This window comes from Scyliorhinus canicula, chromosome 18 (assembly GCF_902713615.1).
Source record: "Scyliorhinus canicula chromosome 18, sScyCan1.1, whole genome shotgun sequence".
Lineage (NCBI taxonomy): Eukaryota > Metazoa > Chordata > Chondrichthyes > Carcharhiniformes > Scyliorhinidae > Scyliorhinus > Scyliorhinus canicula.
The window spans coordinates 50,743,084-50,759,971 of NC_052163.1; the positions used below are offsets into that span (position 1 = coordinate 50,743,084).

At 49.5% G+C, this 16,888-nt stretch overlaps 2 protein-coding genes across 10 annotated transcripts in view; one reads left to right on the forward strand and one right to left on the reverse strand.

Annotated features, from left to right (window-relative positions):
• Positions 1-16,888, forward strand: part of LOC119953745 (protein shisa-6-like) — a 687,534-nt gene that overhangs the window by 362,320 nt on the left and 308,326 nt on the right. The gene's annotated exons all lie outside the window — the stretch shown is intronic.
• On the reverse strand, positions 241-2,359 carry LOC119953747. The gene is made up of 2 exons (XM_038778332.1): positions 1,284-2,359; positions 241-926 (listed from the first exon to the last, which is right to left on the reverse strand). The coding sequence occupies exons 1-2, from the start codon at positions 1,996-1,998 to the stop codon at positions 559-561; spliced, it is 1,083 nt and encodes a 360-aa protein (XP_038634260.1). The 5' UTR covers positions 1,999-2,359; the 3' UTR covers positions 241-558.

Sequence of the window (16,888 nt, forward strand, 5' to 3'; positions counted from 1 at the left end):
GTGGAGAAGATTCGGTACTGTGTAATCTGGTTGATCATGTCAGATATGAAGGGGGCACGCATTGAGCTGCGTGTACCAGTTGATGGTCTGACTGTAGTCGACGACCATCCGGAGCTTCTCCCCAGTCTTGACGACCACCACTTGGGCTCTCCAGGGGATGGTACTGGCCTCTATGATCCCTTCCCGTAGGAGTCGCTGGACCTCTGACCTGATAAAGGCCTTGTCCCGAGCACTGTATCGTCTGCTCCTGGTGGCGATGGTCTTACAATCCGGGGTGAGGTTAGCGAAGAGCGGGGGTGGGGCGTTCTTAAGGGTCGCGAGGCTACAGAGGGTGAGAGGGGGCAGGGGTCCACCGAACGTTAAGGTCAGGCTTCGGAGATGGCATTGGAAGTCTAGGCCTAATAAAAGGGGAGGATGTAGAGTTTAAAGTTACCGCACTCCACACCACGTATCGCAAGAGCTGCGACACAGTACACCCGGACCTCAAAAGAGTGTGATCCGAAAGCCAGGGAGATTGTCTGGGATGCAGGAAAAATTTGGAGGGAGCAGCGCCTTACTTTATCGAGATGGAAGAAGCTGTCCATGCTCCCGGAGTCGAATAAGCAGGTCGTCTCGTGCTCGTTGAACCGGACGGCCATCATGGAGTTCTTGAGTTGACGGTGCCGGGACTGGTCGAGGGTGACGGAGGTGAGCTACGGAAAGTGGCTGATCCGGTCGGTGGTTGCAGGTGGCGTAGAAGATGGCGGCCCCCACGAGTCGCACGTGGTGGGTTGCATCGGAGATGGCGAACAAGATGGCGGACTCCACGGGTTGCATGAGGAGGATGCGCGTTAGAAGGGGCGGTCCCGACAGGCAAGATACCACGCGGCGGGATTTGGACGTTTTAGGCCGGGCCTGGCAGACTTTTGCAAAGTGGCCCTTCTTACCTTCTTAGGGGCAGCAGGGTAGCATGGTGGTTAGCATAAATGCTTCACAGCTCCAGGGTCCCAGGTTCGATTCCCGGCTGGGTCACTGTCTGTGTGGAGTCTGCACGTCCTCCCCCTGTTTGCGTGGGTTTCCTCCGGGTGCTCCGGTTTCCTCCCACAGTCCAAAGATGTGCAGGTTAGGTGGATTGGCCATGCTAAATTGCCCGTAGTGTCCTAATAAAAGTAAGGTTAAGGGGGGGTTGTTGGGTTACGGGTATAGGGTGGATATGTGGGTTTGAGTAGGGTGATCATGGCTCGGCACAACATTGAGGGCCGAAGGGCCTGTTCTGTGCTGTACTGTTCTATGTTCTATGTTACCGCACTCGCTGCAGGTCGTGTTCTGAGCTGGGCAGCGTTGTCTAGAGTGCTGACCCTGGCCGGAGAAATAGCAGGACGGTCCCCTGGTGTTGGCGGGCTGCCGCGCGGCACAGGCTTGTGACACCCCCGGATCGGGTGATGGCCGCGCCCAGGACGCCCACGAGGTTGCCGCATGGTCGGGCGCGAAGGCGTCCATATTCTGGAAGGCCACTTCCAGAGAGTTCGTGAGCCGCACCGTGTCGTTTAGGTCGAGGGTACCCCCTTTGAACAGGTGCTGACGGATGTAGTCAGACCTGACACCGGCCACATTGGCGTCCTGGATCAGGAGCTCAGTATGTTGAACTGCCGTTAATACCTGGCAGCTACAATTCCGGGCGAGTACTCGCAGGCCACGCAGGAACTCGGCTAAAGATTCTCCTGGGCGCTGACGCTTCATGGTGAGGAGGTGCCGGGCGTACACCTTGTTTACCGCCCTCACGTACTGCCCTTTGAGGAGTGTCATCACCTCGTCATACGTGGCCGTGTCTCTGATGAGGATAAATATTCGGTGGCTAACCCGGACATTGAGGATCCGAAGCTTGTGCTCCCCTGAGACGGCATCAGTGGAAGAGCTGAGGTAGGCCTCGAAACAGCCTAGCCAATGCTGAAAGATCGCAGTGGTGTCAGCTGCCTGTGGGTCCATGTCCAATCGCTCAGGCTTGAGTGACTTATCCATCGTACTATCTTAGAGCATTAAGGATGCAGCCTCTTCTAGTTCCTTGGTTACATTCCAAGTTTCCACACAGTGGACCCTGAGTGCCAATCAACTGCTGTTACACAACTTTAAAACAGCTTCAAGCTGATGCTTTTGTTTGCCCTCATACTCATCGTGTGAATTGGACAGCGGCCATTAAACGTGCATTCAAACCTTTACTTCCTGTTTTTTGACCATCTATCGATTATTACTAATCTGCCAAGAAAGAAAACGGCTACATTGTTTCAATATGACAGCTTTCCACTTGACAGCTGCAGCTCTCATTTTGAACCAATTGCCCCTGCACTGATATTCACAGAATCACAGAATCCATGTCCATGTCCCCTCCATGTCCCTTTCATGTCCCCATGCCCCTTCCATACCCCCCCCCCCCCCACTGCATCCTCCATGCCCTCTTGCAAACAATGCATGCAGGAACAACCTAGTTGTGTAACAATTGTAAGTCTTGAAATGCACTTAAACAATAAAAATAACTCCTGTGAAAAAGGAGCAACCTTATAAGTATGTGAATCAGACAAATCCATTGTGAATAACAGAAGCTTTGCCTTACTTCACGGGCTGGATTCTCCACAGCCCGATGCTGTAATCACGGCCAGCGCCGGAGCAGAGAATCCAGTTTTGACGCCGTAATCGGGCCCGGTGCCGGTTCAGCCATTTTCCGCGCGCTGAAAATCTGCGTCACTGTGGAATACGCCGTGTGGGCGGGAGTCCATTGCCAGAGGCCTGCTCATCAACCCTCTGCTCCCGACCGGCCGAGTTCCCAAAGGCGTGGAACTAACCCCCTAATGCCGGTCGGGATGCTCGTGTGGTGGCTTCGGATTCAGTCTGCGGCCGCCCTGGTCGGGGGCGGGAGGATCACAGACTAGGGGGGGGGGGCTAATAGGCATGGTTTGAGGGTCGGGCGCACGGGCGATCGGGGGTTGTCTTTATTCGGTGTGGCTCCACGGACTGAGTCCGTCATGGAGCACAGCGTGGCCGCTGGAGGCCGCCACCGTGCGCATGCGCGGCCTCTGACCCGGACGTGCAGGGGCCCGTATCTGCAGCAAAAGCTGAGAGATTCATGCCGGGTCCCTGCTAGCCCGCTGCGGCTATGAATTCATTGAACTTATTTGCAGGAATTTTTTGAGTAAAACTCCACCGTTTTTACGCCAGCGTGGGGCCATCGTCTCATTTTGGGAGAATCCAGCCACACATCTCATAAATATACATACAGACATGAAAGGGAGAACAACTTATTATATCCTCATAAAGACATCTATCAGTCAAAGCAAACAATTCACTTTCATCTGTGATTACAGACCTCAACTAAGCTAATCTATTAGTGAGTTCTCGGAAATCAGCCAAATATTCATAAACCCGGGAACTTTCTCAACAGAAATTGATGGCCAGTTATCTGTTTCATCGGGTGCAGAATTTGAGCAAGCGTTTTCTGGACATCACATGACAAAGCATGTGCCAATGAGAAAGATAAATGTTGCCTGTTCCTTGCGGATCCTTTCCTTCAATCTGCTCTGCTTGTGTCACAACAACAAATATTACCTGCCCAAAACAGAAGCTGGTGGATTAGTGTATTCCCTATTCCCACTGGCAGCGTACCCCCGCCCGCAGGTTTCCCAGCAGCATGGGGTGGCTTCAGTGGGCAATCCCATTGATCAGCAGAGGGGTAGTGAATCCCACTGCCATCGAACGACACACACCACTGAGAAACACAGAGCTGGAAGACCAAAGAATCCAGTTCAATATTTTGGAAGATCTCCAATAATATGAAATTCTCAGGATTCAGGGCTCCTTGTAAATAATGAAGTTGTCACGACATCCTGGACCATTGCATGGTCAATTCCAGCCCCACTTGACCTGGAATCACAATGCAGGTGAAATTAGATTTTATATAAAATACACCAGATCCGTGGTTGAGCTCAATAAACTAGTCACCAGGTTTGTAACTTTGAAACACAAGTAATCTTTTACAATGTACAGTATTATAATTAGACAGATAGAAAATGTAACTGACTATCTACTACCTCTTTCTCAACCCCTCCTTCCTATCTCACTGCACTCTCTACACACACATACACAGACAAACAATAAAGAGGGGAAAAGATGGTGGAAAGGGAAAGAAAATATAAATAAAAGTATAAAGATTTTGATACACTCGGTTGACTTCCAGTCAATGTCTTTCTGAAGTTCAGGCTTTCGTTTTGATACCTCTTCCTTCTAGGCTTGAGATGGTTTTCTCTGGCAAGGTTGTCTACTTTCTCTGCAGACTCAGCATAATTTCAGGTTCACAGCAACGGATGTGCCAGGCAATCACTGCTTCCAGAATAGTCAAGCAATTCTTTCACTGCAGCAAAGAGAGAGAGAGTTTATTTCACTTCCAAGGTTTAAACACTTCTGTTCAGCCCTCTCAGAAAGCATCAGACAGGAACCAATCACTGACTGTTTCCAGGCAGAGCACTGTCCCTGGCCATCCCATCGGTTGCCAGTTAAGCAATAAAACCAACACTGTCCACAACCTGGTTCCTAAATCCATTCAGTGCCAAGGGCCGGGATTCTCCGAGCCCGCGCCGGGCCGGAGAATCGGCATTGACACCGAAAATCCCCGCCACGACGCTCCGACACCAAGACAAGAGAATGGGCGTCAGCTGCACGTGGTCAACGCAATGCCGGCGGGGACCCATTGAAAGAGGCCCCCGTGGCGATTCTCCATGCTCGACCCACCGAGTTCCCACCAAGTTCCAGCAGCGTGGTTCACATATGGTACCACCCGACGGGAGCTCAGACCCGCAGCCACTGTGACCGTCCTGGTGGTGCAGGGGGGGTGGGGGAATCAGACTCCGGGGGGGTGCCTTTACAATGGCCAGGCCCATGATCGCGTCATCGGCACGGAAACGGGCACCATGCGCATGCGCCGGTGCAGAAACGGCCACCGCGTGCATGCACAGACCCGTGCCGGCATTGCAGGGACACGTATCGGTGCCAGAGCTGCATGGAGCTGTGCTGGCCCCCTGTGGGCCACTGATTCGCTGGGGCAAGAGGCCTGTTGACGCCGGCATGAAACACTCCAGTGTTTACGCTGGCATCAACACTTAGCCGGAATTTTGGAGAACCCCAGTCAAGGAGTCTGGATCCTCCTCTCCAAAATACAAAACCTAGGAACACAGGGCGGGATTCTCTCAGCCCGGGACCGGGCCGGAGAATCCTTGCGACCGGCGCGAAACGCGCCACGCTGCCCCGACGCCGGCATGCGATTCTCCGCAAAGTGGAGAATCGGTGCCGTTGACGCCGGCATGGTTGGAGTGGCGATGGTCAGGGGCCGCTCTACGTGGCCCCCCCCCCACACCGATCCTTGGCCTGGGATAGGCTGAACGGCTGTTGTATAAACGCCAAGTCCCGCCAGCACTATCCCACACCTGCTCTCAGCCGTTGGGAACTCGGCGTGGAAGGGCCGGGGGTGGGGGCAAGGGGTGTACTGTAGGGCGGGAGGGAGTCCGACCCCGGGGCGGGGGGGGGGCCTCTGATGTGGCCTGGCCCACGATCAAGGTCCACCGATCGGTGGGCCGGCCTCTCTGGCTGGCGGCCTCCTTTTTTCCGTGCCGGTCCCTGTAGTCCTGAGCCAAGTTGCGTTAGGGTCGGTGCGTTGAAAGAAGCCACTGCGCATGTGCGTGTTGGCGCCAGTGCCACTGCGCATGCGTTGACAGCGGGATCAGCAGCTGGAGCGACGTGAATCACTCCAGTGCCATGCTGGCTCCCTGTCGGGACCAAAATTGCTGAACCTGAGGTTGTGTCGACGCCGTTGAGAAATGCGGCTGCGTTCCCAACAGCGTCGACACAGCCTCAGGATCACAGAATCCCGCCCACAGTGTCCTGTCAAGAAGGCTGTTTCAACTTTGAGTCTTCTGCTTAAAGGCACATCACGATTATGTGTCCCTGGACAAAGTAATAAAAATAAATTAAATGGGAACAAAGGAAATAAACAGGACACTTATATAAGCAAAATACTGCGGATGCTGGAAATCTGAAAAAGAACATAGAACAGTACAGCGCAGAACTGGCCCTTCGGCCCTCGATGTTGTGCCAAGCCTTGTCCGAAACCAAGATCAAGCTATCCAATAACCGCTTGAAAGTTCCTAAAGTATCCCACTCCACTATCACAGCAGGCAGTCCATTCCACACCCTAACCACTCTCTGAGTAAAGAACCTACTGCGGACCTCCCTCCTATATCTCCCACCCTGAACCTTATAGTTATGCCCCCTTGTAACAGCTTCATCCACCCGAGGAAATAGTTTCTGAACGTCCACTCTATCTATCCCCCTCATCATCTTATAAACCTCTATTAAGTCGCCTCTCATCTTCCTTCGCTCCAAAGAGAAAAGCCCTAACTCCCTCAACCTTTCCTCATAAGACCTATCCTGAAAACCAGGCAGCATCCTGGTAAATCTCCTTTGCACCCTTTCCAATGCTTCCACATCCTTCCTATAGTGAGGTGACCAGAACTGCACACAATACTCCAAATGTGGTCTCACCAGGGGCACGTAAAGTTGCAGCATAACAACACGTTTCTTAAACTCAAGCCCCCTGTTAATAAACGCTAACACACTATTGGCCATCTTCATGGCTCTATCCACTTGAGCGGCAAACTTCAGAGATATGTGGACATGAACCCCAAGTTCTCTCTGTTCCTCCACATTCCTCAGAACCCTGCCGTTGACCCTGTAATCCGTATTCAAATTTTTCCTACCAAAATGAATCACTTTGCACTCATCAGGGTTAAATATTTGCCTTCATCGTCCAGGGCATTGAGTTAAAAAATTGGCAAATCATGTTGCAGATTTATAGAACATTAGTTAGGCCTCACAGAAGGATGTGGAGGCTTTGGAGAGGGTACAGAAAAAATTTACCAGGATGTGGCCTGGTATGGAGACCATTCACTATGAGGTTGTTATAACCTGCCTGCTTCCCATTGGCTGGGGACAAATAACAATCCCACAGTCCAAAGATGTGCGGGTTAGGTGGATTGGCCATGCTAAATTGCCCGTAGTGTAAGGTTAATGGGGGGATTGTTGGGTTACGGGTATACGGGTTACGTGGGTTTAAGTAGGGTGATCATTGCTCGGCACAACATCGAGGGCCGAAGGGCCTGTTCTGTGCTGTACTGTTCTATTCTATTCTATTCTAATCCTATGGGAGTATGAGCTTCCCCAATGAGGGAGGCGGAGAAATCATTAGCAGACTCACTGCATAAATAGAGCTGGCCAGTTTGGAACCAGCAGAGAGAGAGAGAGAGGAGTGAACAGCAAGGGAAGTTGCTGCTGCTGTTGTATATATGTGTTATTGTAAATAAATGTTATTTCTTTGTATCCTGAAAATTCATGCTGGATTCTTCGTGGTCCTCACAAAACTGGTGATGAGGATGGGATGTTGTAACCTGCCTGCTTACCATTGGCTGGGGACTAATGACAATCCCACAATCCTATGGGAGTATGAGCTTCCCCAATGAGGGGGGGCGGAGAAATCATTAGCAGACTCCCTGCATAAATAGAGCTGGCCAGTTTGGAACCAGCAGATAGAGAAAGGAGTGAGCAGCAAGGGAAGTTGCCGTTGTATATATGTGTTATTGTAAATAAATATTATTTCTTTGTATCCTGAAAACTCGTGCTGGATTCTTCGTGGCCCTCACAAAAGAGGGGAAGTTGGATAAACTTGGTATGTTCTCATTGGAATGATGGAGGCGACCTCATAGAAGTCTACAAGATTATGAGGGAAATGTAGAGAGTGAATAGTCAGAAGATATTTCCCAGGGTGGCAGAATCAATTACTAGGGGGCATAGTAAAAACAGAAAATGTTGGAAAAACTGAGCAGGTCAGGCAGCATCCATGGAGAGAAGCGGGGTGAACATTTTGAGTCCGTGCCACCTCTTCAGAGCTCTGAAGAAGACAATACGGACTCAGAACGTTAACTCTGATTGTCGGGGGGGGGGAGCGGAGGGTGCGGAATCGGAGGTGAAAGACACAAGAAAAAGAACATGAGATCCTGGCCAGGATGCTGGCAAATAGCAATGAGAGTCCATGTTTCCAGTAAGGCTGGTGTCATTAACCAATGTGGTGAACATACTTTTGGACAGCTGCAGATCAGAGAGGTGAAGGATTCACCAGAATCCAAATTATTCTGCGAACACTTTAGAATTGTAAATCTAAATGCAAAGCACAGGAAACCTATAAAATAAATCCATGCAAAGAAAAACATTGGTGATACATACGTGTAGCAAGTAATGCTAACTGATCCCAAGGATGGAGGTTGCAGATCATTTTATGGATAATATCACAAATTCACAAGAGAGTTGTGTTTTCTGAACCCCATACTTTAACTGACTTATATTATCCCTTGCTTTGCACTCAAGTTATACGGTGAATTTGTTTGCATCCTTTGTTGTGATAAATTTGTCGGTGATGTCTGGCCAACAATCTCTGTATGAAGGTGATGCAAGTTTTGGGCTATAACAGCATATATTAAGGCCTGAACTGGAAGGTAATAAATTATGTTGCGGCAGGTACTCAGGTGCTGCAACAGCACATTCTGTAGAAGTTACCAAGCATGTCTTGCATTGTTACTGTAGATGCAGCCAAAAGTCATAGAGATATAGAAGAGATGCTGTGGTAAGGGTTCCTGCAGACACTTTCACATCATTTCCATCATAAGCTATATATAATGGTAATGGATGGTGCAGTTACCAACTGTGTCACTAATCAAGTTTTCTGTTGCAAGTTTTTAAATTAATAAACTGCAGAAAACACTTTTCAGTGGTCAAGTGTTGAATTCATGGGAGCGCAGATTGTGGATAGATAATTTAATTCAAGACCAATTTTTCACCTCACTCCTCTGTGAAGTTCCAGAGCATAAGCTCAGCATCACTAAATGATCTTTGGGAATCTGGTCTACTGCAAGTTCATTGCGCATTGTGGCGTCTTACACAGCGACATGCAAAAATGATGGTTTGGAAAAGACCAGCTGCTCCAGCAAACCTACCCCAAATCAACAGCTATGCCAATAGAGGCCTCATGCTCTGCCTGCTTTACACTGTGAAAGTTCTTACTTTGTCGAACCCGTCACTGGAATGCTTCCAAATTATAAACGGGAAATTAATTGCATGCCTTCTTTATTGTCCATTTTTAAACTTATTTCTGTAACTAACAGGCCCAAAGTTCAGCATAAAGTCGCAGTAGGATATTGCAAGTGAGTTGTCTTTGGGCAATTAACCTGCAGATTGAATTCGGGAAAAAAGCTGAGTCGGGGGGGCAACAAGGCTGTCATCTTATTGAATGTCAACTCAGACCCTTGGTTCAAACTATGTTGGAAATGCTGTGCTGCGTTTGCAATATCTCTTCAAAACAGAGCAAGGGGTTCAGTGATCGGTCCGTTTGCTACCCCAGAATGACTGCTGTAAGATTCTCCCTGCTATAAAGGTCATTTGCACTGATATAATACGTGTGTGCGGCTTTATTTGAATCCATCTGCCATAGTATGCTCCTAACCCAATTTCAGGGGTATCATAAACTGGAGATTAACGTACTTTGCTGTAAATTGTTGGCATTTGCAATTGACTGGTGCAACAGAAGCTGCTGGCTGAAATGAGACAACAGCTTTTCTCTCAGTGGTACCATTTCTAGGATGTTTAACAACAACACAGAGTCCTAGTAATTAAGGAAAAGGAGGCTGATACGCAGGGATCCCATGGTTATAACTGCTCAAGGGTATGTAAGCATGAGTCATTTGAAAATGTAAAGTATGAGCTGCCTATTTAACGCAGAACTCACCTCAGATTGAATTGTTAACCTTTGTAATCAAACAAAAGGCGAGAGTCATCAAACCCGAGTGTTAATTTATGTGTGGGAAATGTGTTATTTCTGCCTGAATCAAAAAGGAGATTCTGCTTCAAAGGAGATTTAGAAATAGAACGAGGATTTGTTTGAAGCATTTTCTTTTGCAAAAGAAATATATTTTTGTGTTTCCTAAACTACTTAATCTCACCTCTGTTGATAGTTAATCCAAGTTAGTGGTAGTGTTACCATTGTCAAGTGTTCTTTTTTTAAACTAATGTTTGTAAACCCAATCAACAATAGAGTAATGCACATCTGGGGCAACAATAGGGTCATAAAATAGCTCAAGTAAGAAAATAGAAACAGGTGTAGGTCGTTCAGCACCTCAAACCTGTTCTGTCATTCAATGAGATCTTGGCTAATTTGATTGTGGCTTTAACTCCACTTACCCACCTGTCCCCACAATGCCTGACTCTTTTGTCAATCAAAAATATACCTAACTCAGCCCTGAATATACTCAATGACCCAGCCTCTGTTGCTCCCTGTGGAAGAGAATTTCAAACACTAGTGATCCATGGAAAAGGGAAGAATTTCTGCCTTAAATCTCTGTCTTAAATTGAAGACCCCTTCTCTTTAAACTGTGCCCCCGAGTTCTAGATTCCCACACGAGGGGAAACATCCCCTCAGCATCTACCCTGTCGAAGCTTATGGGCGGGATTCTCCGCCCTGCCACGCCAAATTTCTGCCCCGACCCGCCGGCGGGATTCTCCGCTACACCGGCTGGTCAATGGGGTTTCCCGCTGTGGGGCAGCTCCACGCCGTCGCGAAACCTCCGGGTGCCGCAAAACGGAGAATCACGCTGGCGGAGAATCCCGCCCTTGGTGCAGCACGGTGGCACAAGTGGATAGCACTGTGGCCTCACAGTGCCAGGGTCCCAGGTTCGATTCCCCGCTGGCTCACTGTCTGTGCGGAGTCTGCATGTTCTCCCCGTGTCTGTGTGGATTTCCTCCAGGTGCTCTGGCTTCCACCCACAGTCCAAAGACGTGCAGGGTAGGTGGATTGGCCATTATAAATTGCCCTTAGTGACCAAAAAGGATAGGAGGCATTATTGGGTTACGGGGATAGGGTGGAAGTGAGGGCTTCAGTGGGTTAGTGCAGACTCGATGGGCCGAATGGCCTCCTTCTGCACTGTATGTTCTATGTTCTGTGTATATTTCAATAAGATCACCTCTCATTCTTCTAAACTCCAATGCGTCAGGATTATAAGACAGTTTCTCAGGCCTGGAATTAGCCTAGTGAACCATTTCTCTACTACTTCCCCTGCAAGTTTGTCGCCTTTTAAGTATGGTCATCAAAACTTATCAACCTTGAAATAAAGAAGATTGTGCTGGCATTTATAGCACATCTTTCCCAAACTCAGGACCTTCCAAAGTGCTTTACAACCAATATTTTTGAAGTGCAGTAATTATTATAATGTACAAAACATTCTCAAACCACTCTCTCTCCCAAGTCACAGATACAGACTGCTTGCACTGTTAGTTAGTTTACAGAACATTGTTTAAAATTCCGAGCTTGCCTTCTTAGGTTTTATTATTAAACCTTCACACAGAAGCTTGTTTGTAATTTAAGTAGAAAACTGTGTTCTTCTAAAACATAAACAGCCTTGCTGGCGAGCTCTACTGATCTCAAGTCCTTGAGGCATAGCATTTACAGAATTTACAGTGCAGAAGGAGGCCATTCGGCCCATCGAGTCTGTACCGGCTCCTGGAAAGAGCACCCTACCCAAGGTTAACACCTCCACCCTATTCCCATAACCCAGTAACCCCACCCAACACTAAGGGCAATTTTGGACACTAAGGGCAATTTATCGTGTCCAATCCACCTAACTTTCACATCTTTGGACTGTGGGAGGAAACCGGAGCACCCGGAGGAAACCCACGCACACACGGGGAGGATGTGCAGACTCCGCACAGACAGTGACCCAAGCCGGAATTGAACCTGGGACCCTGGAGCTGTGAAGTGATTGTGCTATCCACAATGCTACCATGCTGCCATTTGACTAGCATGTGGTTTTAGTCTAATGCAGGGGTGTTAGATCTATTCCACCTTTTACTAAACCTATTGATTAACTGTTACGGTGCGGTTAACTTGTTACGAATGTGACAAAGGAGTTGGGAATTGTAAAACAAATAATTTTAAAGTTTGAAAGGTACCTCAGACACAACTGCGAGATTTTGTTTTGTATCTGCATCCTTTTTAAGCAATTGAAATTAAATGAAAATCGCTTATTGTCACGAGTAGGCTTCAATGAAGTTACTGTGAAAAGCCCCTAGTCGCCACATTCCGGCGCCTGTCCGGGGAGGCTGGTACGGGAATCGAACCGTGCTGCTGGCCTGCTTGGTCTGCTTTAAAAGCCAGCGATTTAGCTCAGTGAGCTAAAAGTGAAGGGTTGGGGGAATGTGAAAGTGAAAATACCAATCAGTACCAATCTGGTATTGCATTATTATTAAAGAAAAGTACACTAAATAAGATGGTGCTTGCATCAGGGGGCTACTATGAATCTGAAATCTCTTTGCTGGCAATGATTGTACTCTTGGAGGAGATGATGTATTGAAATCCTCTTTGAAATTTTAAAACCATTGGATGAAAATAGCAAGTGGTATAAAAACAATCAAGACACATTGTTGGGGGGTGGCGTGGGAGATAGTGGTAGTGGTGTAGGGGGGGGGAGGAGAGGGGGCGCGTGGAGGGTTGCTTTTAGCAGATGCAGTGATATTTGCCTATCAAAATCTAGAAACCTGAAATTGAGGCATGAACAGAATAATGGAAACCCTGGAGTTATGGTAATCTCATTCAAACTGCTTCCTCTCTCAGGTTGCTGAGCAACAAAACAAAGGCCAAACATTCCAACTCTTGACCACCAACTCTAACGCAGGCACATCTAAATTCATTGATCTCCAATCTAGGATTCATTATAAACTCCAACTTCCCAAGACTTAATTACATGTTTCCACTTCCATTATTGCTGTCATTGCTGATCTACCCCAGCTCACTATCCCACCTATTTGAATCTACATCCTCATTTTTAAATCCTTCCTTGAAATCATTCACAGACAAACTTTGTTCCCAAATTCTCTCTTACTCAGAATCAGATTACTTGCTTTTCCGCCCTGCCAATGCTGAGGCAATATCTTCAGTTGCCTGTGTCCTTAATCTGTAGAATTACCCGAAACCATGTCAACCAGTGTTTGTTTGCTAACACTCTCGCTTTAGAGTCAGAAGATTGTGAGTTCAAGCCCCATTCCAGAGATTTGAGCACATTATGGGCAAGATTTTCCAGACCCCCCCCCTGCCCCCCGGCCCCATGTTTCCCGCCGGTGGGAGGCGGCACGACATTCGCTCATGGCGAGATTATCTACTCCCGCTGCTGTCAGTGGAAATGCCTATTGAAGCACCGCCAGGAAACCCGTAGGCAGGGGTGCGCTGCCGGTAAGAGCAGAGAATCCTGCTGCTAGGGAATGTCTGGAGAATTCCAATCTATATGTGTTGGCACTCGAGTGTCACACTGAAGAAAAAATGCACAATCAAAGGTGGTGGGTGGGATTTTCTGGTCCGCCACCTGCCAATGGGATTTCCCGTTGTGGCCATACCACATCACCGGGAACCTGTGGCCGTTCATCTATCGGTCCCGCCTTTGTCAACGGGATTTTCCTTTGACTATACCCCTTGTTGCCGAGAAACCTGTGCCGCCGGATTATCCCGCCGGGGTGAACAGCTGGTAAATCCTGCCCTTAGTGTTTGATGATTCAGTGAGAATCTCCACAAGCACCAAAAAAAGCGCCGGTGACTAACGATCTGGTTCGCGCACAAACACACAGCAGGAATCGTCCTGTGAAACCTGCCCAAAATGAGACTTAAGTCACGAGTCAGTGGCCCTGTTGTGGCGGGCACAGATCTGGGCGCAACAGGTGAATCGCACGAGAGCCCAAAACCGAGCTCCACGCCGGGCCGATTCATGAGTCACCCGATTCACTCTGCCCAACAGGATCTGGATTTCACCATCACTGGGCGAGATCCAGATCTGCATATTTAATGAGCCGAATGGCTCATTTAAATACCCGGTTCCCAGATTCACCCGGCACCTGAACTGAAATGAAATGAAAAATGAAATGAAAATCGCTTATTGTCACAAGTAGGCTTCAAATGAAGTTACTGTGAAAAGCCCCTCGTTGCCATATTCCGGTGCCTATTCGGGGAGGCTGGTATGGGAAATGAACTGTGCTGCTGGCCTGCCTTGGTCTGCTTTAAAAGCCAGCGATTTAGCCCTGTGTTAAACCAACCCTGGGACTACGGACATGCCTGCGAGACCATGCCAGGGCACCGTTTAGTACTGGTCCACACAAACGTAAACCAGGCAAATGGCACCTTGGGGCTCTCATAGGCTATTGGAAACACCCAGGTGTTCGGAGACGGGCAGGCTGGTACCCTGGCAAACACCCTGCCATCTTGGCACTGCCAGCCGAGCACTTAGGATGACAGTACCAGGGTGCCTGGGTGGCACCAGGGGCATCTCCAGGATACTAGATTGGCAATGCCAGGGTGCCTGGCTGCCAGGTTGGCAATGCCAGGGGTCGTGGGGGAGGGGGGGAAGTGCTATCCATTGAGGGGGGTGAGTGGATTTTCCCCAGGGCCCCAGGAAAGTTGGGAGGTGATGGGGGGGGGGGGGGGGTTCCATAAATTGTGGATGGTGGACTGAAAATGGGGGGAAAGATCGGGGTTGCTGATCAAAATGATGCTCCAGCCTGCAAACCTCCATTCCTGCTGCAGAGATCAGCTCACCAGCAGGAACACTCCCTAAGTACAACCTCGGTGAAGAGAAACTACCCGAGGCCAGAAATACCCAGCAAATAGTGAGGTGATTCTCAACGCTGCACCTGCTGAGAATTACCCCATCAAACACGTCCGAAAGCCGACATGGTTTTAAGTACGTTGAATCGCGCCCTTCCTCTTTTTTTCATGTGAATCATGCTCTACATTTCAAATGTCCTTTATTGACTCTGAAGTATTATGTGATACTTTGCGGCACGGTGGCACAGTGGTTCGCACTGATGCCTTATGGCTCCAGGGACCCGGGTTCAATTCCGGCCTCGGGTGGCTGTCTGTGCGGAGTCTGCACATTCTCTCCATGTCTGCGTGGGTTTCCTCTGGGTGCTCCGGTTTCCTCCCGAGAGCAAAGATGTAGGTTAGGTGGATTGACCATGCTAAATTGCCACTTCGTGTCCAAAAGGTTAGGTGGGGTTGCTGGGTTACGGGGATAGGATGGAGGTGTGGGGTTAAGTACGGTGCTCTTTCCAAGGGCCAGTACAGACCCGATGGGCTGAATGGCTTCCTTCTGCACTGGAAATTCTACGAGTCCGAAGATGTGAAAGGTGCTATATAAATGCAAGTTTATTTTCCCTCCCAATAGCCTGGCAGGAATGCATTGGGATTTATAACACTCACAATAATGAAGAATAAAATCAGGGTTTTGGTGTTCAATAAATGTTTAAGTGGCAGATAGTTAAATGAGGAAACGGAATATAAAGAGGTCAGTCCAAAGGGACCAACAGCCTCCATTCAGACATATATAATTAGCTCTCAAGCACAGTACGGCAGGGTCAGTTACTTTTGGCTGCGCAGCGCTGGTATTTGAGGCATTATGTTGTTGGTGTTGTCATCATGGGCGGGATTCTCCCCTACCTGGCAGGGCGGGGGGTCCCGGCGTAGTGGAGTGGCGCCAACCACTCCGGCGTCGGGCCTCCCCAAAGGTGCGGAGTTCTCCGTACCTTTAGGGGCCAAGCCCTCACATTGAGGGGCTAGGCCCGCGCTGGAGTGGTTGGCACCACGCCGACTGGCATAAAAACCGGCGGCAACGGCTTTTGACGCCCGCCGCCCGGCGCCGGAGCTGGCCGAAAGGCCTTCGCCGGTTCGCGCATGCGCCGGTGCGTCAGCTATTGCTGACGTCACCACCGGCGCATGTGCGCTGGGGGATTCTCTTCCGTCTCCGCCATGGTGGAGGCCGTGGCGGCGGCGGAAGAAAAAGAGTGCCCCCACGGCACAGGCCTGCCCGCCGATTGGTGGGCCCCGATCGCGGGACTGGCCACCGTGGGGGCACCCCCGGGGTCCGATCGCCCCGCGCACCCCCCAGGACCCCGGGGGCCTGCTCGCGCCGCCATTCCCACCACCACCAGAGGTGGTTCAAACCACGGCGGCGGGATTGACCTCTCAGCGGCGGGACTTCGAACCATCGCGGGCCAGAGAATTGCCACAGGGGGCTCGCCGATCGGCGCAGAGGGCACGCCGATTGGCGGGGCGTGATTCCCGCCCCCGCTTATTCCCGGGTGGCGGAGAATTTCTGCCATGGCGGGGGCGGGATTTTCGCCGGCCCCGGGCGATTCTCCAACCCTGCGGAGGGTCGGAGAATTTCGCCCCATGTGTTTGAATAATAAACAATTATTAAGCGAATGAAAGCAAAATACTGTGGATGCTGGAATCTGAAACAGAAGCAGAAAATGTTGGAAAAGCTCAGCAGGTCTGGCAGCACCTGTGGAGTTAGCAAAAGAAGTTAATGGGTGCGGTTTACTGGGGAAAAAAATCTATGTCCGGTTTTGGGCGCATTTAGCATGGTGTTTCTCGGCGGCTGCAGTGCCGAGAAACATTCCGCTATTTAACGGCACATTGTTGGTTTTTTTTGCCTCAGGGAATTTCTTTCCGCCAAGACCACGCTTAGCGTCCTTACCTGCTGGCAAGGCCTTTAAATCGTGCCCGATGTTTCAAGTCCATATGACTCTTCTTTAGAGGCGGTGAAGCTGAGCTGTCTACTGCTACTGTTTGGGAGTGGGTTTATGTTAGAACGTCTTAGGATATTTCCAAATATAGATTTCTCAACTCACGCTAAACTTAAATGGTGATTGAATACTGTGCGAGACAGTGAAGGATTCAAGGCTTCAGTGCAAATAAATTCTATCTCTGAGATTGAATTCAATATTATACATT